The following is a 22689-nucleotide window of genomic DNA, read 5'->3' as shown; positions in this document are numbered from 1 at the left end:
CCTGGTGCTAGCTAGGTCCGTGAATCCCGAATTTGTGTCAAATGTCCTTGATGTGTTTGCACGTAATGGGTAGGGACTGAGGTTCACACATGAAGCCCCTCAAGAAACAGTCTTGCAATTTCTGGATTTAAAATTGTCTTTCGGACCCAATCATGTCTGTTGGCTGTATTCCCCTAGGGGTGAAAAGCCCCTTTTGAATTACAGGTATTTCATTCAAAGCTCGTAAAAAGTGGTATCGTTACGGGATGTTTTGGCATGGCAGTGAAGATATCTTGTCGTCATAAAATGATGTCCAGTCTTCTAGCCCAGGCAAAACAGATGTAGCGAAGCTGGTTTCCCGGATTCAGTTCTCGTCTCGAGCGCAGGCAAAGTCCTCCGTGCGCTGAAATCGCCTGAAAACACCTCTGGGCTGGAGAAGGGATCGAAAGAAGGAAGAAGAAAGGTAGTGGTTCTGCCATATATCCACGCACTGACGCACCGGATTAAGAGAGTGGGGAGCAAGCATGGGGTAAAAGGTCTGTTTCCTGCTCCTAACAAACTAGAAATAGTGGGAGCGGCGGTTCAAAGAAGGCATGAGGGGCGCAGAAGAAATGCTTGCAACATAAATCATGAAACAAGACTTGTTCCCTGTAAGACTGGCATAGTTTATCAAATGCCCGTGTCCTGTGGCCTTACCCACATAGGCCAGACTGGCCGCTGTATTAACGTGCGGCTCATGGAGCACGCTAATTCTTTAGAGAAGAAAGAAACTAACATAGCGAATCATTGTTCCACATGCAAATGCACGCCGTTTTTTAGTGACACTGATGTGTTGTTTGTTCATTCTGACCAGCGCACTAGAGAAATAGCTGAAGCCTTTCATATTATCCGGAAAGATAAAGGGTGCGTGAGTACGCCATCTGTAACATTATTTCTTCGAGAAATGAATATGCTAAATAGTGGGTAGCGGTTCTTCAGATGCACATGCGCTTTTAAAGCGGTTTTACCTTTTACCAGCACTAGGAGATTGTTGACATTGCGCATGTGCGCTGTTTTTTCGTGTGTGTATATTATGACACGCTTCTTCGTAATAAAAAATCAGTTGTAAGTTCAGCGCTGGTGTGTGTGTGTCTTATCTCCTTCTTGGTCTGTGAGTGTTTGCGCTGTTGAACCATCATTATAAAATTTTCCATTTTGTGGCCTCAATCAGGGCAATTTCTGCGGGAAACTCAAGAAATAAGGCGCTACAAAACACACCAGACGGGACCAACCTTACATGTGTGACGTCACAGTGTAGCAAAATCGTTGATAATCTCTCTGCGTTTGCTGAAGGACAAAGTTCCGGGCATATTTTTGGTCACATTAGACAAATAATGACCCAAGATGTCGCTTACAGTCGCCAGTCTAGGCAATCGGAGCGCACAAAATAAATTTTCGCACAGTATCCGTGACGTCATTGTTTAGCTGAAGCCCGGTTTCGGTTTCCTTATTTTTCCTGTTTAAAGCGCTTCTCAGATTATATAATATAATGTCACTATCAACACCAAATATTAAAAAAACCCTGAGTTGCCCTTCAAAGGAGCATAGACACCAAAATTTTGATTGGATGTTTTCTTCTGTGTAGTGATGCGTAAGAAATTAGTATACATGAATCATCATGTGACTTTCGCCTGCTAGCACTAAATAATTTATGATTGATTTTTCTTTCGGTTTTGCTTTCAACAGCTGAGTGATTGCAACGACTTCAAACGTCCAGCAAAGCAGAAATTTGGGCGAGTTGGTAAGTATCTGAACTCCCACGTGCCTTCCAGAAAACGTCTGTGTGCTTGATAAGTGTTTCTATATATACCCCTTCTTTTCTTCAATAAAAACTAGTTGATAGTCAGCGCTTGTTTGTGTTACTCTTTCGTCTTTTGTTTTTCCCGTTTCTGTTGCGCTGTGAACAATATCATGAGGACTTCAAACGTCGGTATCTGTCACGTGAGGCATTAAGAAAACTATGAGGTCAACACTGCTTCGTCGTTTTAATTCACTGCAAGCTAAGTCAGCCTGCCTCAAGAGCCTCAGTCGCAACGAGGGAAGAAGCAGCTATTATACCCCAGTGGTTTTCGTGCCTAACGTGACTTATTCTGACCTTTAGAGTCATAGCCAGCGCTCGCTCGGCTGTTGAAAGCGAAACCGAAACAGGAGAGCAAAGAAATTCAATCATAAATTATTTAGCAGTCGTAGGCGAATACCACGGGATGATCCATGCATAGCAATGTCTCTCGCGTCGATGTAAAGAAGAAAGTATGCAACAGAAATATGTTGCGTGCACTCCTTCAAGTCCGAAATACACCAAGACTAAGCCACACCGCAAAACCTGGCACACTTAAGACAACTGCTCGTCACGCCCCACGCGACGACATTCAGAAGTATGGTTTGGGCCCAGACCTCACAAGAATTATGTCAAGCAGATGATTAATTCACTGTCTCACGAACGCAGATTAAAATACAGCATACTGCAGACAAAAAAATTTCCACTTCATCCCCTCATGGGACAGCGATTGATATTCTTGCTCTGTTTATTTTAAATTGGGAACCTAGTTTGTATTATTGCCGTGGGCCGGATACAGTGCACTATTTTTTTCATCGCTGTCCATTTGCATGGAAGGTGGGTTCTGTCTCCTATGATAGTGGCTTTTAATTCACCAGCTTTCCTCACCGCAATACGTGCACAATGTTTTCACACTGCGCATTTTGTCTGGCTGTACTTCTTACGGAGAAATATAGCAAAGTCATTTCAATTGCGATTCTCTCATTTAAGAAAAGTAGAGAAAGCTTTGCACGACGGAAAAACGCGGAGATTAATGCGAGTTAATAATTGCTTTTCACCAAATAATAAAAACTTCTGAGGTCGAAATCATGGTTTTCTTGAGAACCGCTGCGCTGTAATACAGATCAAACAGCTGTATAAAACAAATTTATTTTGTCGCAGACAAGAGCAAAAGTGCTTCTCTGTGCTGGGTATAGGAGTCGCGCGTAGAGGGATCACAAAGTCTGCACACTGGGTTACGAGCATGTAGCCGCAGGAAGCCCATAGAGGCTGGGGCAGTCATGCCTTTCGATGCTCGGTAAATGAGTTCGGCCCCATTACACCAACAAAACAGCTGCGCTACTCGAGGCCGTTTGAGAGCTCAGCAACGCTGGGGAATGTAATGCTCTATTTTTTATCGTTACACTGGCCAGCATGCCCCGCTGAGCCACCGACAAAAACAGTACACAGCTAAAAACCGAAAAAAGCAGGGTGTTTGGCGTCTGCGCAGAGCGGAAAGAACGTGAGTAATAACAACGGAGTGACACGTACTTCAGTCAGATGAACCCGGGAACGGGAGCGAGCCACCGCAGACGCCTAATGTGTTTTAGTGCGCGGCGCAACTAGGCACGCAGGTCTCTCCGAACGGCTCGCACAAGAGGCCTTCGAAACGAGCTGTTGACGACCCTGACCAGCTCTTTCCCAAAATTTTCGTTCCTTGATAAGGTGATCGGCCATGTCAGTCGAGGATCTCACTGCCCTCGTGGACGGTGTGGTGGAGAGCAATGCTGAGGACCTCTGGAATCTGAGTCGCTTTCTCTGGGAGCATCCGGAGTTGGCCCTCGAGGAGGTCAAGGCCCACGACGCACTCTGCGAGTTCCTGGAGCAGCGGGGCTTCAGGGTGTGGAGAAACTACGTCTTGGACACTGCGTTCAGGGCGGAGTTCGAAGCTCCGGGAGGAACCGATGGTGAGACACACCGGATAGTTTGGCTCCCTGTTTCTCTCAGGATGTGGTGACGAGGATGACGGTATGAGGAAAGGAGAGATAACCCGATAGCGTTAAGGGTTAACGAAGATCCCCAGAGTAGAGAAGCGGGTGACCCACCTACCACATAGTTCATGTGACTTTGTGACGCCATCATAACCTGCCCACTCCGCACCGTGGCAGGTTGAAGTTAAAGTGATGATTGGGCGTGAGAGCTGTTCGCGGTGAACAGCGTGGGTCTCTCAAGAATCACCGGTGGCTGTGTTTGGAACAGCCTCCATCCGAGGCAGTGGCGCATTGCTTAACCGCTGCATCACGGAACCAGGTGTTGTATGGGGACTCTCCGCTGTTTGTGACTGCAGAGAATGACCGTATCTGCGAAGTGATACGCAATAAGGACGCCGGGCCGCTGCAAGGAAAAAACTAATGCTATCGCGTGGTACCCTTAAGGCGGAGCTTAAAGGAACACTGAAGACAGCTCTATCAATTTTTTTGTTTGCAAAATTTGATAGTTCGGCGTTTCATGGCTTTTTTGTCGCTTGTCCGGAGCGAAAGGTACATTTATTGCTAAGAGATTTGGATTCGAATTTTAAAAAGTCTTTCCCGCCGCTTTGATTAAAACTCGGGGCTCTCTAATGACGAAATAGAAGAAAAGTAATTTAAACGCAGACTCCATGATTGCTGGCTGCGAATGGTGTGGTCTAGCAGCAGCCAAAATGAAGCTATCGCCAGCTGTACGTTGGAGGCATCTATCTGCCGTTGCTGCCGTCGCTTCGTTTGCATTTACACCAGTGTTACGATGGGTCTCGTTCCCGGTCCCGAATACGAAGTTCTCGCAAAGAACTTTGACCTGCACTTCAGCGACCTCAGCTCCACGAGCCTGCAATGCCTTTGAGGATGGAGGCGGCTGGAGTGGCCATATATCAAGAATGTCTGGGGGCCGAGGGGCCAGTGTCTACAGAAAGCCAAGCTACCAGTTTAGAAGCTTTCATCGCCAAACCACCGTCACGACTGATGGGTAGAGTCTGGCACGTGGGGACATATGTGAATAGTAGTCCTCGTAGATCGTAGTGCTGCCCAGCGTCTTGGTACGTTCATTCAGCTAACGCGCCTAGCGGTGCGTTTGCTAATATAGAGTCTCGTACAGCATTAGTTAGAAGCCATAGGCGCTTTCGTCCACCTTTCCGGAGCCTGTGCCTGCAAGGTGCATGAAAGCAACGCTTAAAAGATGCCAGCAGCTATATGTCACCGTTACGAGAAGCTGTGATAATAAGCGCTCATGTTCATTCACCAGCTCACGAATGATCGTTAGCACTGCTACTGCAGATAAAAGTATCCTGTAAGGATTTTTAAATTGACTTTCGCAGTATTTTTCTCGCATTATAACGTAATTGAACCATGGCTGCCATCGTGCCTTTCTAGTATTAACAGTATAGAAGAGGATGTCCATTGATCTTCTGATCGTATTCACATGCTTTATTCATGTACTACTGAGCAAAAAATGCTATTTAGGCTAGAGACCTTTGCTGGGCTCGTATTATGGTCCGAAGAAACAAACAAACACAAACAAATATCACACGGCGGTTCTTATTTACAGCAGGAGCCACAATAATGCTAATTACGTCCACTGTGCAGGTCCCACGGTCGCTCTCATGGCGGAGTACGACGCACTGCCGGGCATCGGCCACGCCTGTGGCCACAACCTGATCGCTGAAGCCTCCGTCGGCGCCGCTCTTGCCGTAATGGAAGCCATGAAAATGACGTCAGCAGCACGTGGAAAGGTGCGTAGCCAAGAAAACGTCCCCTGCCACATAGGTGCAAGCAGTATAAAACAGTGCTCCTTGAATATTCCATCAGACTATCATTTTTACTTCCCTGTTCTTCTTTCTTTTCCTTTTCTTTTTCTCTCTGCTTGTCTCGCCTTGCGAATTTCTTTGATAACGGCAACTGCAACAGGCTTCAGTTACACGACGACTTGGAGTGGGGCCCCAGTAACGGCTCTTGGTGTAAAATCTAAGCTGCTTCAAAGCACCTAACCGGATCCACAATTCCTCCGCGACCACCGAAACTCCGCCAAACACAGATTATACCCTCTTCGTAACATTCAGCACGTAATGGTGTCATCACCATCAAAATGCTGCCTATACATATGCGTTATATTGTTGAAATATATCGTGTTAGCTGCTGTTTCTACCGACAGAAAGTGATCGGCTGCTGTTCGCGCGGAACCAAATTTATCATAGATGCCGTCATTGACAGAGTAGTCGGCACCTTTCCTGGAAGAGTTACGGTCTCGACTCCATCCCAGTAGTTGCTCGCAGCACTACCAAAGCTGCGATGAGTGCACAGACAACGTTCTGACGCCGGGGAATGTAGTGCCAGTATAAAATGGGCATACGGGCATATGGGATAGCGTGCTTTAAAGTGCGCATGCGCCAAACGCTTTTCATATCGAACCTTAACGTACGCTCGGAGTACGTACGCTGTTTCCCTTTCTTGATGTGGGCGACTCCTGAGTGCTGTACATCTTTTCGAAATAGGCGACGCCCTTTGAAGCAGGACCTCTCGCCCCGGACTGAATTCGTCGTTGCCACTGCCGTTTTCAGCAACGTGCGTTCACTATAGTAGGATACAACTTATAAAAACAGCAGTTGCTAACACTGGGCAGCGGTCCGAGGTGTCTTGTATTACTCCGCTGGCCAATCGCAACTGTAAACGAAACCAATTTTTTAATGTTTGACTATGTCAAACAATCGACGTATCAAAATTCGAGAGTTCATAACTTTTTTCTTGTGTTAAGCTTCTTGTTTATGTAACGAGAAACGTTTAAGCAACGGACTACTTCTTTGTCGTGGAGGAATTCTGTACGCGGAGGCTGAATGTGGGCGAAGCTTCACTGCAGACTTAAGTCGTATCCGACTATAGCCATAAATGTGGCATCGCGCTTTCGCTTCGTCTCTTCTCGCCTATAACAAAACGTGTCAGGGATAAATTTTCTTTATTTTTAATTTAATTAACGAGTTTACCGGGCGCGGTGGCGCCCCCGGACGTCTCTTCACCATTTATTATGCAATGTAAAAAGAGAACACGACTAACCGTACGCCTGTGTTCTAGTGTGTTGATTTTATTAAACATTAGTACAGACAGTAAATCCTCATTTTTATATTTCCATACGGTAAGCTTTCTCTTTTTTTTTGGACAGGTTCAAGTTTCATAATATCCTTTTTAGTTCGAGTATTTCGGACAGGCGCCACATATTCCAGTTATGATCACACAAAAGCGTTATATTCTAAAATCTTGATATATACATGTGTTTTTATTTTCTTTTTTCAAAAAATACGACTTATGCAAAGCTGATGAACATGTATCAGAAATGTGGTCTGACCAAGACAATCTCTTTAGGGATGAGAGACCTAAATATTTCTATTTTTTTTTCATCACTGCTTACTAATGGGAAGTTAGGCACGAAAAAAAAATACACTAGGATACTTTTTTCGTGTTATTCTGAGGAAGACAGCTTCGTGTACATTTATTTCCACGCTCCAAACCTCACACCAATCGCAAAGAGCGATAGCTGATTTTTGCTAACTTTTGAGACCGTTTCGTGGAAGCTATTATCCTAAATATGACACAGCCATCTGCAAATAAATTAATATGTCTATCATCAGCGATTTCTTCTATTATAGCATTAATATAGATAAGAAATAAAAGGGGTCCTAATACGCTGCCTTGCGGTACACCCGAAGTTACTCGACGGATACTCGAAGAACATCTGTGAATTTCTACGAACTGCTGCTTATAACAAAGACAGGCTTGGATCCGTGACAATAAACTTAGGAGAGCCAATGCACTCGAGGTTATGGAGCTTAAAGTTATTGAGGTTGGCACAATTTTTGAACTTGATTTCACCGCTTAGTAAGTTTATGCTTTATGCTTTATGGGGATAAGGGAATAATTACTCATTGACGTCCACCCAAGCGCAGCCATACGGCTACAAAGGAAAGCTATAAAGCTTTCTCAGAAACTCCGCAGTTAAAGAAAAATTCGTCCTGGTCCGGGGTTCGAACCCGGGACCACCGCTTCACCGGAGCAGTCGCTCTACCAATTGAGCTAACCGAGACAGCAAGCTTATGGTAGGGCGAGAGCGAATTGATCAGTAACTCGAAGTGGGAACAGTGTTGGTAGAGCGACTGCTCCGGTGAAGCGGTGGTCTCGGGTTCGAACCCCGGACCAGGGCGAATTTTTCTAAAACTGCGAAGTTTCTGTGAGAGCTGTATAGCTTTCCTTTGTAGCCGTATATGGTTGCGCTTGGGTGGATGTCAATGAGTAATTACTCCCTTATCCCAAATCTATTCCACCTTTCCACCTTGGGGGTTTCCCTTAAACATTTGGCCATGCTTTATGGGGGTTTGACGTCCGAAAGCCACTCAGGCCACGAGAGAGGCCGTAGTGGAGGGCTCCGGAAATTTCGGCCGCCTGGGGTTCTTTTATTAAAACGTGCACTGACATCGCACAGTACACGGGCTTCTAGAATTTCGTCTCCATAGAAATTCGACCGCAGCGGCCGGGATCGAAGTGTGCACTCTGACATTATTCGCGGTGGAACAGTCGGTTGCCCTTTTCCAACACACTTACGATGAGGGATCCAGCTGCCAAGAGGAGAATGTAGTGTCACCCGCTGACAACGAAGTGACTGTCCAGTCTCTTGAAGACGACGACGTTGAAAGGGTGTACGTGAGCGTTATGATACAAACAACAACAACATTAGGTCGTAGAGAACCTCTCTGCACTGCTAAATCTTTTGTGGAGACCTCCCCGCAACATTATTCATGAAATGTCACATTTAGTCGCAAAGAACGCTTGCTTTCGAACACTGCAGTTCAGTCATTTTAAGCATGTTGTATTACCGCTATCTTGCAGCTCGTCGTGTTAGGCACCCCGGCCGAAGAGAACTACGGTGGTAAGGAGTTGCTGGTGCAAAAAGGGGCGTTCAGAGATATCGACGCCGCCTTGATGGCTCACCCGATGCACCAGGACACGCTTCGACTGGCTGTCAACGCCATGCAACAGGTTCGTTTCAGAGCATGACACCATCGCTACCAGGGTGTGACTCTAGGACTCTAGCTGAATTTTTCTCTTCCTTCGTGTAGGTTTCGTTTAGTTGGCTTATGGAAGCTTAACGTCCCAAAGCGATTCTGCTATGAGGGACGCCGTAGTGGAGGGCTCCGGAAATTTCGACCACCCGGGGTTCTTTAACGTGCACTGACATCGCACAGTACACGGCCTTCTGGAATTTTGCTTCCATAGAAATTAGACCGCCGCGGCAGGGATCGAGCCCGCGTCTTTCGGGTCAGCAGCCGAGCGCCATAACGACTGCGCCACTGCGGCGGCTGTTCCTTCGTGCAAGGGAGCACGAAATTCTCGATTGGTTATTGTTGCCGGTGATAGTCTGTAGAGTTTAGGCTTAGAGTGTGTGCTCTGCCGTTATGCTGAGACGCAAGGTGGAAAACCAGTAGATAGAGCATGTTCAGCTTTCCTCTACCAGCCGTCTCTAGCGTTTACGTTTGCACGATGGATCCCTTTGCCGGTCCCGACAACGAAGTTCTCGTAAGAACTGCGGCCGGCACTTCAGCGACCCCAACCCCACACAGCGTGCGATGCTTTTGAGGGATGAGGGTGCGCGTCTGGTAGAAGGAAATCAGGATAGTCCGAGCGCCGAGGAGTCGGAGGCGTTGGACGCTAGCCAAGCTTCTGGTGCGGCAGCTGTCACCGCCGAGCAACTGCAAGACTATTGAGTGGAGAATAGTGCGTACGGAGCCATTTAAAATCGGCAATTTCGCAGCGCTGCTTACACACCCCAGCGTCTTGGTACGTTCACGAAGCGAACTTGCCGATCTATGCGTTTTCTAACGTGGAGGCTCGTGCAACATTACCTAGCCACAGGTGTTTTCCTCGCGGTAAGGTGGAACCGCGGTATGAACTTTGTCCTAGAAGCACTTAGAGGGGCATTTAGAGTTCCTCTGCTGCCTTGCACTTGTAAATCGAGATGCGTCAAAAACGAAACCACGAGGGCAGCACAGCGCACAGACGCGAAGCACCAAAATTTAGCTAAGGTTTAGCTCTGGTTAAACCGGGCAAGTTGCACAAGCAGCGTCGAGAGCGCGCGACTAGGCGCGCGGCAGCGGCTGCGGCGCAGCGACGGTCCTGCCACCTGGTGGAGCGCGGCTGAAACGATTGCTATCGCAACGGCCCTCGACGCTGCTTACGATGGCAGGACCGTCGCTGCGCCGCCGCCGCTGCCGCGCGCCTAGTCGCGCGCTCTCGACGCTGCTTGCGCAACTTGCCCGGTTTAACCAGAGCTGAACCTCAGCTAATTTTTGTTTCTGTTGTTATTTTATTTTTTTATTTATTTTATTTTATTTACGAGACCCATGCATTCACTAGATGCGCCTTTATTCACGCTGATACCTGGCGGAGTGGTAGCGCCTCCGCTTCAAATGCCAAAGGCCCTGGTTCTATTTCCAACCTTGACACAGTTTTTTGTAGCAACGCTTAAACTGTTGCTATGGCTACGGCGCTCCATCTCTTTGACCTCGCTGCGGCTAAAGGTCAACCGTGGCCACCACCGGGAGCTACGCGACGGCTGGAAACCTGGCGCAGTATTGCTTACGCAATAAAACGTGCCGAAACTCAGCTTGCCTCCTGTAGAGCGGCCAAGAGTAGGTTTTCTTTTCCTTCCAACATTCATCTTGCTCGTGTGATAAATGTGCACTAGAGGTTTCAAAACAAAACATATACGCTTCAATATCTATCAAACACGCAACCTGTCAGGCTGGGAGATCTGTGTCCCCTTTCGGCTATTTTCGTCTTCTCGCTCGTACTTGCGAGGTAGCCTCTGTCTGCGATATTTCAGTTCTTGCTTTCGGCCTTAGCTTTCAGTAAGAGTGGTATTTTTATTGTTATCGGCTGGTATTGTATCGATTCAAACCAACATCAATTTATCCTCAGTGTCCCTTTAACAACGGAACCGCATCTTCCGGGAACGAACCAGTCTTTGCCCCTGACGTGCGCGGTAGGCAAGATGCCGGTACCGTGTATAAAACTTGCTGTCCGGTTCGCATCTGCTGGTCTCCTGCTGAATCTCTGCTGCAGGGTGCCGGTGAGGGTAATGACGAACAGTGATGATGACCGATGAGCCGTTGTCTAATGACGCTGCAAACGTGCATATCAATATTTCCATATCCAATTTATTATCCTGCCAGAGCAGTGCAAGTGCTACCAGCAATATAAGATCGCATCTTTGTATAGCGATGAGCTCAAGTTTAATGAAAATTCTCGGCCACTGGCCGCGGCGGTCGTCGGCGGAGAAGGCCTGCAAGGCACTGCTCCGCTTCTTGAGAACTTCTGGCCTGCACGATAGGCTGTGATTTTAACGAACAGTGACGTTTTAGAGTGCCTTCAATTTTCTGTTACTCTCCTTTCATTTCATTTCATTTATTGATCCCTTAAAGGCCCGAAGGCATTACATAAGGGGGGGCATATTGGTTTAAAACGGCGATGATGGGAACATGCATAACAATAAAAAGAACAAACATACAAACAAACATAAAAGGGGTTGCAGTCATATCAGGGTTTCCCAGCAGGTGATACATCATTTAATAAAGATATGTCAAGCAATACTCGCTACAAGAGCGCAGAAGTGATCAAGATTTATGTGAGGTGAATTTTTATTTTCTCGCGGAATGTTTTGTGATGAGTGCATGCAGCGATGTCGTTAGGCAGTGAATTCCATAGTGCTATTGGGTTGGGGGAAAATGAGTTGTTGTAAGCTGACGTGTGGCCACTGATGCGTGCTATCGGGTTACCGTGACTAAGCCGGGAGGACGTTCGTAGTGGGGCGGTTAATAGAGCGTGCCGTGATCTTGTGTTATGATAAAATGTATTAAGTAAGCATAGGCGCGAAACGACGCGGCGTGATTCCAGTGTTGAGAGACGGAGGGACTGCTTGAGGGCGGTGACACTGGCTTCTCTTGAGTAACATGAAGTGATGAACCGAGCTGCACGATTTTGGATTGATTCCAATTCGATGGTGAGATACGATTGCCATGGGTGCCAGATGGATGATGCATACTCTAATTTTGGCTGCACAAATGTTTCATACGCGAGTTGTTTTATGTTAGGGGATGCAGATTTCAGATTCCTTCTCAGGTAGCCAAGTGTGCGTGAAGTGTCGGAGCAAACGGTTCTAATGTGGGTGACCCAAGAAAGTGTTGATGTGAGATGTACACCTAGATATTTGTAAGATTTTGTAACGGTTATAGGTAACGGTTTCTCTTTCTTTTTTTATCCCCTCACTCCTTTCCCCCCGTGTAGGGTAGCAAACCGATTATTCTTCCGGTTAACCTCCCTACCTTTCCTCTTCTACATCCTCTTCCTTACCGCAAGCTTTATGAAAAGGGCAGTCAAGATCCGTTTGGCGCATTGGTTTCATTCTTCTGGCACAAAGCCTAAGAGAGTGGCCCTTAAATGTCATCATCATCATCAGCCTGACTACGCCCACTGCAGGGCAAAGGCCTCTCCCATGTCTCTCCAATTAACCCTGTCCTGCGCCAGCCGCGGCCACCATATTCCCGCAAATTTCTTAATCTCATCCGCCCACCTAATTTTCTGCCGCCCCTTGCTACGTTTGCCTTCTCTTGGAATCCACTCCGTTACCCTTAACGACCAGCGGTTAGCTTGCCTTCGCATTACATGCCCTGCCCAAGCCCACTTCTTCCTCTTGATTTCAACTAGGATTTGTTCTCTCACCCACTCCGTCCGCCTCGGACCTCATAACGTTACACCTATCATTTTTCTTTCCATAGCTCGCAGCGTTGTCCTTAACTTACGCTGAACCCTCTTTGTTAGCCTCCACGTTTCTGCCCCATAGTGAGTACCGGCAAGATACAGCTGTTGTATACTTTCCTCTTGAGGGATATTTGTAAACTGCCATTCATGATCTGAGATAACCTGCCATATGTGCTCCACCCCATTATTATTCTTCTAGTTATTTCCCTCTCATGATCTGGATCAGCACCTGCCCTAAATAGACATATTCTCCTATTAATTCCAGCCCCTGGCTACCAACTGCGAACTGCTGTTCCTTTGCTAGGCTGTTGAACATTACTTTGGTTTTCTGCATGTTAATTTTTAGCCCCACCGTTCTGCTCTGTCTGTCCAATTCATTGATCATGTTTTGAAGTTCATGTCCTGAGTGACTTAGCAAGGTAGTGTCATCAGCGAATCGCAAATTACTTAGGTATTCTCCATTAACTCTTATCCCCAACTGTTCTCATTTCAGGCCCCGGAATACCTCCTGCAAACAGGTAGTGAATAGAATAGGCGAGATCGTGTCTCCCGGCCTGACACCTTTCCTTATTGGAATTTTATTGCTGACTTTATGGAGAACTATGGTAGCTGGACTTTGCATTAATAAGTATACATAACCAGTGTTCGTTTGGCTCCCTCCCAGATCACCGTGCACTACAAGGGCAGGGCGACGCACGCCGCCTCCTCCCCCTGGGAAGGGGTGAATGCCATGGACGCCGCCGTGGCCTCCTACGTCAACGTGTCGCTGCTTCGGCAGCAGACGAAGCCCGAGAGCCGGATACACGGTCTGTATACGGCAGGTGGCTTGAGTGTGCCCCACATCCAGCGCAGCGCTGGTAGACGCTGCAGCTGGCGTCGGGTTGTTCGTCGTCGTCCTGACTGACTAGCGCACGAGGGGCGGCTAGCCGCAAGATGTTCCTGCATGTGACTCGATTTAGGAATTCGAGCTCAAATTACTTTAAAGCAAGGCTACGTTTTGGACATAGGGTATCAGTGACGAGAGAAAGAGATCATAGTTTGATGGTAGGAATGGGCCAGTTAATCCATTACAATTTGGGGGAGACATGCAGCACTTCTTCCAACTGATATCCGTTCAACACAAGTTGAGCTGCATATAGAAAATGAAAGGTTAACGCCACACACGGAAAAAAGACAGCAAAGCCAGGAAACGAGCAATCAAAAGCCAGAAGATGTAAGCAGAAGAAGGGCTGGCGTGTTTGATTGCCGCTTATATGAGTGCGCTTTCATCAAATGATGTAGAAGAAAAACCCCTTTTCACCCTTTAGGCCGATAGGCGATTGATCATTGACATCTGTTGATATTGCTTTTTCCTGCATCCCATACATTTTTTTTTTGCTGCGTGGGAATCGGCTCTCGATTTTAACTTTTACTTGACGTGATGTAGAATCATTAGCAACGAAGAGGGTCCTGTCCTGTTCACTGCATCCTTCCATATTCCCGAGTTCTATGTATTTGTCTGCACGGAAATGGAATGACGCCTCAATACTATGACGCCGCTAATCAGATGAGATAGGAGGCATTCACATGACGTCATCCGTAAGGGGGCGCCAGCGGCCGGCGCGGCATGCGCCGTTTGGTGGTGGCGCGCGGTCGCCGCAGCATTTAACTGGCTGGTGATCTGTGAAATGTGAGTGTATTTCGCGTCTGGACGCGGATAATAGACACCTTTAGCGTACCGTGTACCGTGTTACCGTTACCGGAATACAGAGAGCCCGCCTACCGCCGGTGAGCACGCGCTGATTGGTCCCGATGCTGCAGGCGCGCGTGTATCTGCCGGGTACGTGGCGCCATCTGGCGTCGTCAAGGCGATTTTGCATGCGCATTGGCTGCGCGCGGGCTCCCGGTACTCCGATACCGGTAACGTGAACATGGTACACGGTATGCTAAAGGTGCCTAATTTCTGTCCGACCCGCAACACCGTTTGAATGAGTCGATACCCGTGAACCGCGCGAAACAGGAAAACGCGGGCACGATGGAAAGGTTCCACTTTGTGAAAACCTCGACCCGCAGAAATGCGGAGGCGCCAACGTGGTGTGCGACGTATACAGGACTGCTGCCGCGCGTTGAATTCACCGATATCGAGGCCCGCCTTGTGCACGGAGTAAGTTTGCCGACAGGCCACGGAATGAAAGCATACAAATGTATGGAAGGTGCAAATGCTTGACAAGCGGGCGAGCGCAAGCGCCGTGCTGAGGGTGCCGACGGCCGAAGTACCATTTTTGGAGAGGTGAGTAATTAAACATGTCTGTTAGTTTAACTAGCTTCACTACTTTGCTCGTATAGAAAGTGCAAAACATTCTCGCTAGGTATGCCGTTCGTGCTTTGCTGGACAGTGTTTGCTGGACCGTTCTGTCGCTTAAATAAGGCAACTGTGACGCCTGGCCTTTCTGCTGGAACGCCATGCGTGAAGCTTCCGCAGTTTTCGCACTACAGCAGTAATTAATCATGTGCTGCTTATCCACGATGTTTCCTGCATGAGTAGCGGACAGTTATCAACAGATATTAAAATCTGCAAGTCGTATGCATTCTTGCGCGCAATGCAGTCGGCCAGTTTTGCTGCCCAGTTGCGGCAGGCAGCTCGGTTATATCAGGGCACAGAAGAAAATCTGCTGCTAACTTCATGTACAGTAGGTGTTTCACCAAGAAAACTGGACGTTGACGCATTTAACAATGTGCGAAGATGCCACGGATCACTAACATGTCAGGACGGGTTTCTCACGGCGTACCGTGACACTTCGCGAGCTGGCGTGAAACGACTGGCAACAAGACGCGCTTGCCACGACGATGCTCGCGCCGCCTGGTAGCGCGGCCTCAGTGAATGCTTCCTATATGATCACCGGTGACGCCTGCATGTGCGACGGTACGGTATTTGACCCCAGCGCAGACCAGATGAATGTAAGCAAGTTACCTCAGTCGTACCCAGATGATTCAGCTGTCGCTTTGCGTTCACCTTGAGTGTCTCACGTCGACGTAAACGGGGCGTGTACTTTTCGAGATCCGGTGTGAGCTTCACGGGCTGTTCGTAAGAAGAATGGGCGGTCAAACAAAAAAACTCCGCCAAACATGGACAGAAGTCCTAATGCCGTCTCGGAAGTCCCACCGGGAGTCGACACGCACTCTAACAGCTTTATGCAGCAAGATATATTGTAACGAATACATTTCAACTTTACTACAGTTCATTCACGCCTCTACAGCTTGTGTTATTTTATGATGAGGATGACGACTTGATGTTCGTGGTGAAATTTCGCCATATAGTCAAATCAACTATAGTCAAATCATGTTTCGAGAATACCCTCAATAAATCCTGTGAGCATCTGCTTGACCACGGTTTAATTCGACAATTATCTATGCTAGTATCCGCAGGCTACCCGAAACAAATGCAGTTATCTGTAGCTGAGTGCTTGCTTAGACAGGAGAATCAAGGAGAAAATAGCCAGCCCACTATAGATAACTCCGAGAAGCAGAAAAAAAAAATACAGCAGTTATTCCCTACATACATACCTTATATCATAACGTTAAAAAGATAGCCCAACGTTCTCCGGTACGGGTAGGCTTTTCCGCTCTGTGCAAGCGACCAATGCTCAGCCGTGTTAGTAGTCCCGTGACGGAGCTAAGTTTTGGAGGTACGATAAAGCACAAAAACAGATTTGTTGATTGCGCTTCAACTATCATGCGGGAATGTGTACGTGGGACAAAGTGGGCGGCGCTGGAATGAAATATAAAGACTACATACAGTGTACCTAATTCTAAGGATTGCAGCTGTGACTGGTGGATGCAAGCGATTCAAATCTCGGACAACTTGTGGAAAAATAGAATATTCGAAAGTATTACTGCGACAGAAATATTCTTCGAGGGTGAGTGCGTGCTTGTGACGTGTTCCTCGTGTAGTGTTTATACGAACAAAGTCTGTGGGAGACATCTTTAATGCGTTATTAAGCAGTAGATACAAAAACTTTAAACGGTGTAATTTGGCACGGCTGGTCTGCGTGTGAAGCCCTGCCGTGCGTAAAAGATCTGTGGCTGAATACATGCGGCCATAGCAGTTGAAGATAAAGCGCACGGCTTTCCTTTGTACCATCTCGAGCGTATTAACGTTGTTTTTAGTGTGGGGGAACCAAGCTATGTTGGCGTATTCTAAGACCGGACGGATAAAAGTGACGTAAGCAAGAAGTTTTGTATCGGATGTAGAATGACGAAGGGCCCTTTTAAGGAAAGGGCTGCCACTTCACTGCCTGGAGTGCACAAAGAAACACAAGAAGAGTGCAAACCTTTGTTTAGAAAAGGCAGAACTCACAGGAAACTCAAAGACCGTATCACGAGAGGAGATCATTCAATCGCAAAGAATCTTGGGGACCGCTGCGTTAGCACCCCTTCCCTGGCGTTGCCGGACAGCAATGCTTTTGCACTAAAACTTGCCAAGCGACCGCGTTTCGCCGACTGATAGGTTGCTGTGGCCATCGTGCGTCTCCCAGGGAAGGAAGGAAGGAAGGAAGGAAGGAAAGAGGCTTTAATGCATAATGGAGAGGTCTGCCTGGCCATTATCCATTAAAGCCTTCCCAGGGAGGTGATACGTCATTCCCCATGGGCCCCGCTGTCCCGTTGGTTCGGTTGTCCCATGCCTTGATTTGCTTGCCTTGTTTCGTGTTTTCCAGTCGGGATCGCATTCGCTCTTTGGCTTCGTTGGTGATGTGTCGTGTGGTTACCAGCCTAGGCAGCTCTTCGTTCCCCGTGTGCTTAGGCAAACCATTAAAGGTGCGAAGGGCGCCTCTGTGTAGATTTTCGACGTCTCGATCAGGAAACCAATTCGTGGGTGCCCCGCACAGAATCCTTCCGACCGCAACTGCTCTAGCGAGTGTTGGGCACGATTTATGCCGCCGTACTCGTGGGATAATCTTCGGACCACGTGTAACATAACATCGGAGCCCAGTTTCGCTTGAGTGTACGAATCCATTTGCGAGGACTACTGCAGTTCGCGATCTGTGGCCCCAAGATCTTGGGTTGCCCCTTTGTAGATGTGATGTCATGGTCGACAATGGGCAGGGTGATCTGTTTCTTGGCGTTAGTGGCATTCGTTCAGTCTGTGCTGACCAGTTGCGTCTTTTCTGGTGACAGTCGGCTGTAGTCCCCAGGTGCCTAAGTTCTCAGTAAGGCTGATGATAGCCGCTTGCAGTCCAGTTTGCATGCCCTCTTCGTTTGGGCAGTACAAAACTTCCGTCCATATTGTGATATCGTCTGTGTAAATGGCGACGCGGGCCAAGGTGTCTCGCTCGAGCGCTTCAGCTGCAGGGGTCATGGCCAAGTTGAGTAATAGGGCCGAGGATGGATGGATGGATAGGAGCGCCCCCTTTGAAACGGGGTGGTGGCAATTGCCACCAATTGCAAGGATGGAGCCCCGGGGCGCCCCCCTATCTAAGTAATAGGTTCTGGGACTCCATCCCGACGTCTTGGCATGGAGGCGAATTGGCCTGCTTTGTGGAGAAGCTGTGTATCCAATTGTAGACTCTTTGAATTGGGCATCTGGTTTCCAATTCTTGTAGGATGACCCGTTGTTTTACGTTGTCCAATGCTCCGCGCATACGTTTGCGGGACGTACGATTGGTTATCCTTCGGAACAGCCGAAGGCGCTCGTGTGCGCATGCACAGCGCTTCCGTTTATGCAGTGATTCTACAGTGACATAGTGAATTGCATATTTAACGCTCTTCAGACCAAAGCTTGAATACGCGTCAGCAATCTGGAACCTATCATAAGCATACCTCGCCGCTAACATCGCAGCCATTCAAAACCGGGCTCCACGATTTACCACCCCGACCTATTCAAAACTGCCCAGCATTACTTCATTAAAAACAAAAAACCTTGAACTCGCATCCCGGCGGCTCATATCTCGTTTGTGCCTGCTTGATACGTTTTATCACCACGCACGATCCAGACACGGACTTCTAACAGCACCCCTAAGAAGATCTTCCCGCTTCATTCACAGTCTTTAACACGCATTCCTACCCGCACCCTAGCAATTAACAGTACTCCCCCCCCCCCCCCCCCCCCCCGCAATAATTATGGAATTCCCTGCCCGAAAACATACTAACGTGCACAGATAGAACGAACTTCCGCGATAAACTGATCAATCATATTAGCTAATACGTTGTTCCGTCTGATCGAACGGCACCACCTGCCTTATTTTTGCTTTGTACGTTTCGTTATTGATTGATTGTGTTATTTCTGCATCTTTCTGTAATTTTGTTCTTTTTGTCATGCTTGTTTTCATTGTATCTTGCTTTTTCTTTTTTTTCTTTTTCTTTCCGAGCTCGTTAAATAAATCTTAAATATGTTCAACTACCTCCCCTTATGTAATGCCTTCGGGCCCTTAAGGAGAAAATAAATGAAATATTCCGCCGAAATCCTGCTTGAGGCGGGTGGGACCTTGTTTGTACGTATTCGATGTAATGCTGTATTTTTCCGTTTATCATCTTTTTGTTTAGTTTGCAGATTGTTAAGGCTAAAGCTATTCGGCGTCGGTTTTCTAGTTGCCTGTGATCTCTGCCTGGTTTCAGCATCAGGTGGATTAGTGATACCATAAAAATCTGTGAGCCTCGACGAACAGCATTTAATTGGACGCTAAAGAAACATGCAATTGCGGGACACTTCGGACAGGAGTGGACATATGGCTATTCTAGTCTGTTCTGTAAACAGTACACTAAAATCCTAGCCGCTATCATCAAAAGCCAGTAAAATTTTGACTGACAGTTACATGAGATGTGTTTGTTTCTGGTAATCTTAACTGTGCGAGGCATTATGCCACCCGTTGCAGGAATCATCACGGAATCGGGAAGCTATCCAAACATCATCCCATGCTGTACCAAGGTCGCGTACGCCGTTCGAGCGCAGACACTCGACGAGCTGAACGAGTTGGTTGCCAGAGTCGAGGGCTGTTTCGCGGCTGCGGCCCAGGCCACGGGTTGCACAATGACGGTGGAGAAGAACACCGCGTACAAGGACGGGATCCACAATGTGGCCATGGTGAAGGCCTACAGGAAGCACGGACAAGCCTTGGGTACGTACTACAAAAGTTCTCCGTCGGAACCGACGTTATAGGAGAAATGAGGAAAGATACAATTCTTGAAACGAACCGAGACAACCTCCGACCTCCCCACCCCCTAAAAAAAAAAAAAAAGCACACAGCTTGTTCCTTGCTGACGTCTGTGCCACCGGCACCTAGCATTTTCGGAAGCAGTGGCTGTGTCAGATTTGCACAGCTGCTTGCTTTGTTCACGATTGTTGCTTTCGCCCCCGCAGAGTCATTCAATTCTTCACGGGTGCGAGTCAGCCCCAATGAAGAGATTCTTTCTGAAGCTTTTTCGCTCTCTTTCTGGCGGTCGGATTGCCGTCACCTGTGCGTGCCAATATCAATTCCCTTGCGTAGGAATATATCTGGAAGGTGTTGTTATCAAATTTTTTGTGTGTTATGTGACGAGGTTGAAAAACTATCACCTGGTTTCATTTGCTTTTGAAATCGGAATAAATTGGGCCTAACTCCCAATGGAAGCTTATTCAAAGGCCCCTCGTCAGGATTATATGTTGGTTCCACATTATTTACGCGTAAGTGTGAAATGACCGAGAGCGCGCTTCACTAAAACTTACCAAGTGCTGTTGTCCCTACGCTCATTCAAACAGCTTATAAAGCGCTTGTCGCCGTCTTGATAATCTATAGCGCATGCAGTTTGCGCCGGCCAATGCATAACCGTGCCGTTCCTGCCGTACAACAAAATGTCCAGATGACTTCGGGAGCCACGCGTTCAGAGTTGACTACTGCCTTCGTTCGACTCGGAATGCGTTTGAGATAGTTGGAAGAACCCTGCCTATTAAGAAGGCTGCTTCATTTTCTCTGTGCGAACCACCTACTTAGTGTTCTCCCGGTATCGTTGCGGTTCGTAAAACCTGCCATACTGTTTGTTGAAATTTCTCTAGTGGCGGCTTGACTTCGGACTTGTCTTGACTGAATTGCGCGGGTTGTGTCTGAAGCAATCAGATGAACCTTCCAATGTGAAAGCCCCGCCGCGGTGGCTCAGTGGTTACGGCGCTCGGCTGCTGACCCGAAAGACGCGGGTTCGATCCCGGCCGCGGCGGCCGAATTTCGATGAAGGCGAAATTCTAGAGGCCCGTGTGCTGTGCGATATCAGTGCACGTTAAAGAACCCCAGGTGGTCGAAATTTCCGGAGCCCTTCACTAAGGCGTCCCTCATAGCCTGAGTTGCTTTGGGACGTTAAACCTCGATAAACCAAACCAAACCTTCCAATATGAAAGTGGTAGTCTACACCAAGCTCTTAAAGGGTCTCTGAAATGATCTTTATGGTCATATTCTAGTGCAACAGCCCCGCCGCGGTGGCTCAGTGGTTACGGCACTCGGCTGCTGGCCCGAAGGATGCGGGTTCGATACCGACCGCGGCGGCCGAATTTCGATGAAGGCGAAATTCTAGAGGCCCATGTACTGTGCGATGTCAGTGCACGCTAAAGAACCCCAGGTGGTTCCGGAGCTCTTCTAAATTTCCGGAGCCCTTCACTACGGCGCCCCTCACAGCCTGAGTCGCTTTGGGACGTTAAACCCCCATATACCGTAAACCATATTCCAGTGCAACATATCTGAAGGGGTGGTCTTTGTGAGTATTCAAGCCAAATTGAACAGCTCTGCCTGGACTTATAATTTACACGCAATTTTTAAAAATCGCTGCCCGCAGTAGCTCGCAGATGATTAGGGTGACACCTCACCGCGAATCTCTGCCCCGATGACGTCAGTAGGCAGTCTGGGCGCGCCTCCTCATCGGGCGGGCCGAAGTGGAGAGGGCAGGACGAGATTAGAAGGGGTGCGGAGGAGTGCAGTTGTGACCATTTTTCTTTTTTTTTATTTGGTGCGTCGGCGTGTATGAGTTTAGAGCATAATTTTCAATCGCCGATATTTTCGGTGCTCTAGAAGCTAGCTTAAAAATTTTTGCGGTGCGTAAGCTCTGCAAGTGAATTTTCGGAATAGCGGCCAAACTTAGCAAAAAACCGCGTGCAGTACAGCCCACAACGCCGCGTCCTCAGCGTGCTCCGGATCGTCTCGGGCTGTCCAGTATGACGGTACAGTTACTCACGCCGACGTGCGTAGCCGTTTGTCCGACAGTTTCGACTGCGCTTTTAGCGCGAAGGTCAAACAAGAGGTCAAACCGGCCCACCAAATTTATATGACGCTTGACCTTGAGTGTGACCTTGGCCTACAAGATATTTACTAACGTAATCGCCTATAGAGTCAGGTCAACCGAATGATCAGGAAGGCTTTCGTAAAACATACTCCTCAACAGGCCATTATCACACTCTCAATCAGGTGATAGAGAAATGCGCAGATTATATCCAACCACTACGTATAGCCTTCATTAGTTATGAGAAAGCATTTGACTCAGTGGAAACCTCAGCAGTCGTGCAGACATTGCGGAATCAGGGTGTCTAAAAGAGTCTTATGTGAAAATACTGGAAGATATCTATAACGACTAAGATATCTATGGCACTTTTTGTGCCATTCGTTGACCAAAGCATATTGCACAGAAAACTACTTAAGGATCCGGAAAATCTCTCATTGCACTTGAGTAATAAAGATTAAGAGTGTTTCTGAAAAGCTTGTGGCCCGTACGTTTCCGCACTAATGGCGATGCAGGCATCGAGTTCACCGACGCCGACCTGGCGTCCATGGAGCCGTGCGGGGCGTCCTCGGACGTCGGCAATGTTTCGCACGAAGTGCCCACCATTCACCCGATGTTCCGGATCCGGACTAATGGCATGAACCACACGCCGGCGTTCGCCGAGGCCTCCAACTCGGCCGAGGCCCAGCCGCCGACGCTACGCACCGCCAAGGTACTGGCGCTCACGGCACTCGACCTGTTCACCGACCCCGTGCTGGTGTCCCAAGCGAAGGCGGAGTTTGCCGAGTGGAAGAAGACACGGCTGCAACAATGGGCAGGGAAGAACCAATCGCCGTGAATTAAAACACTGTTCTTGACTTTATCCGTGCTTCT

At 48.0% G+C, this 22689-nt stretch overlaps 1 protein-coding gene across 1 annotated transcript; it reads left to right on the top strand.

The window, feature by feature from the left end:
* The first annotated feature begins 3505 nt into the window (after positions 1-3505).
* LOC149332796 (xaa-Arg dipeptidase-like) lies at positions 3506-22676 on the top strand. Its single transcript, XM_089558385.1, has 6 exons — positions 3506-3741; positions 5395-5540; positions 8680-8829; positions 13271-13412; positions 19455-19697; positions 22332-22676. Exons 1-6 carry the CDS (start codon positions 3510-3512, stop codon positions 22652-22654), a joined length of 1236 nt encoding a protein of 411 aa, XP_089414511.1. The 5' UTR covers positions 3506-3509; the 3' UTR covers positions 22655-22676.
* Positions 22677-22689: the final 13 nt, after the last annotated feature.

The sequence above is a fragment of the Amblyomma mixtum genome, chromosome 8, assembly GCF_055824585.1.
Source record: "Amblyomma mixtum isolate Tamu chromosome 8, ASM5582458v1, whole genome shotgun sequence".
Taxonomy (NCBI): domain Eukaryota; kingdom Metazoa; phylum Arthropoda; class Arachnida; order Ixodida; family Ixodidae; genus Amblyomma; species Amblyomma mixtum.
The sequence above is the reverse complement of the archived record's forward strand: the minus strand, read 5'-3'. Positions and strand labels throughout refer to the sequence as shown.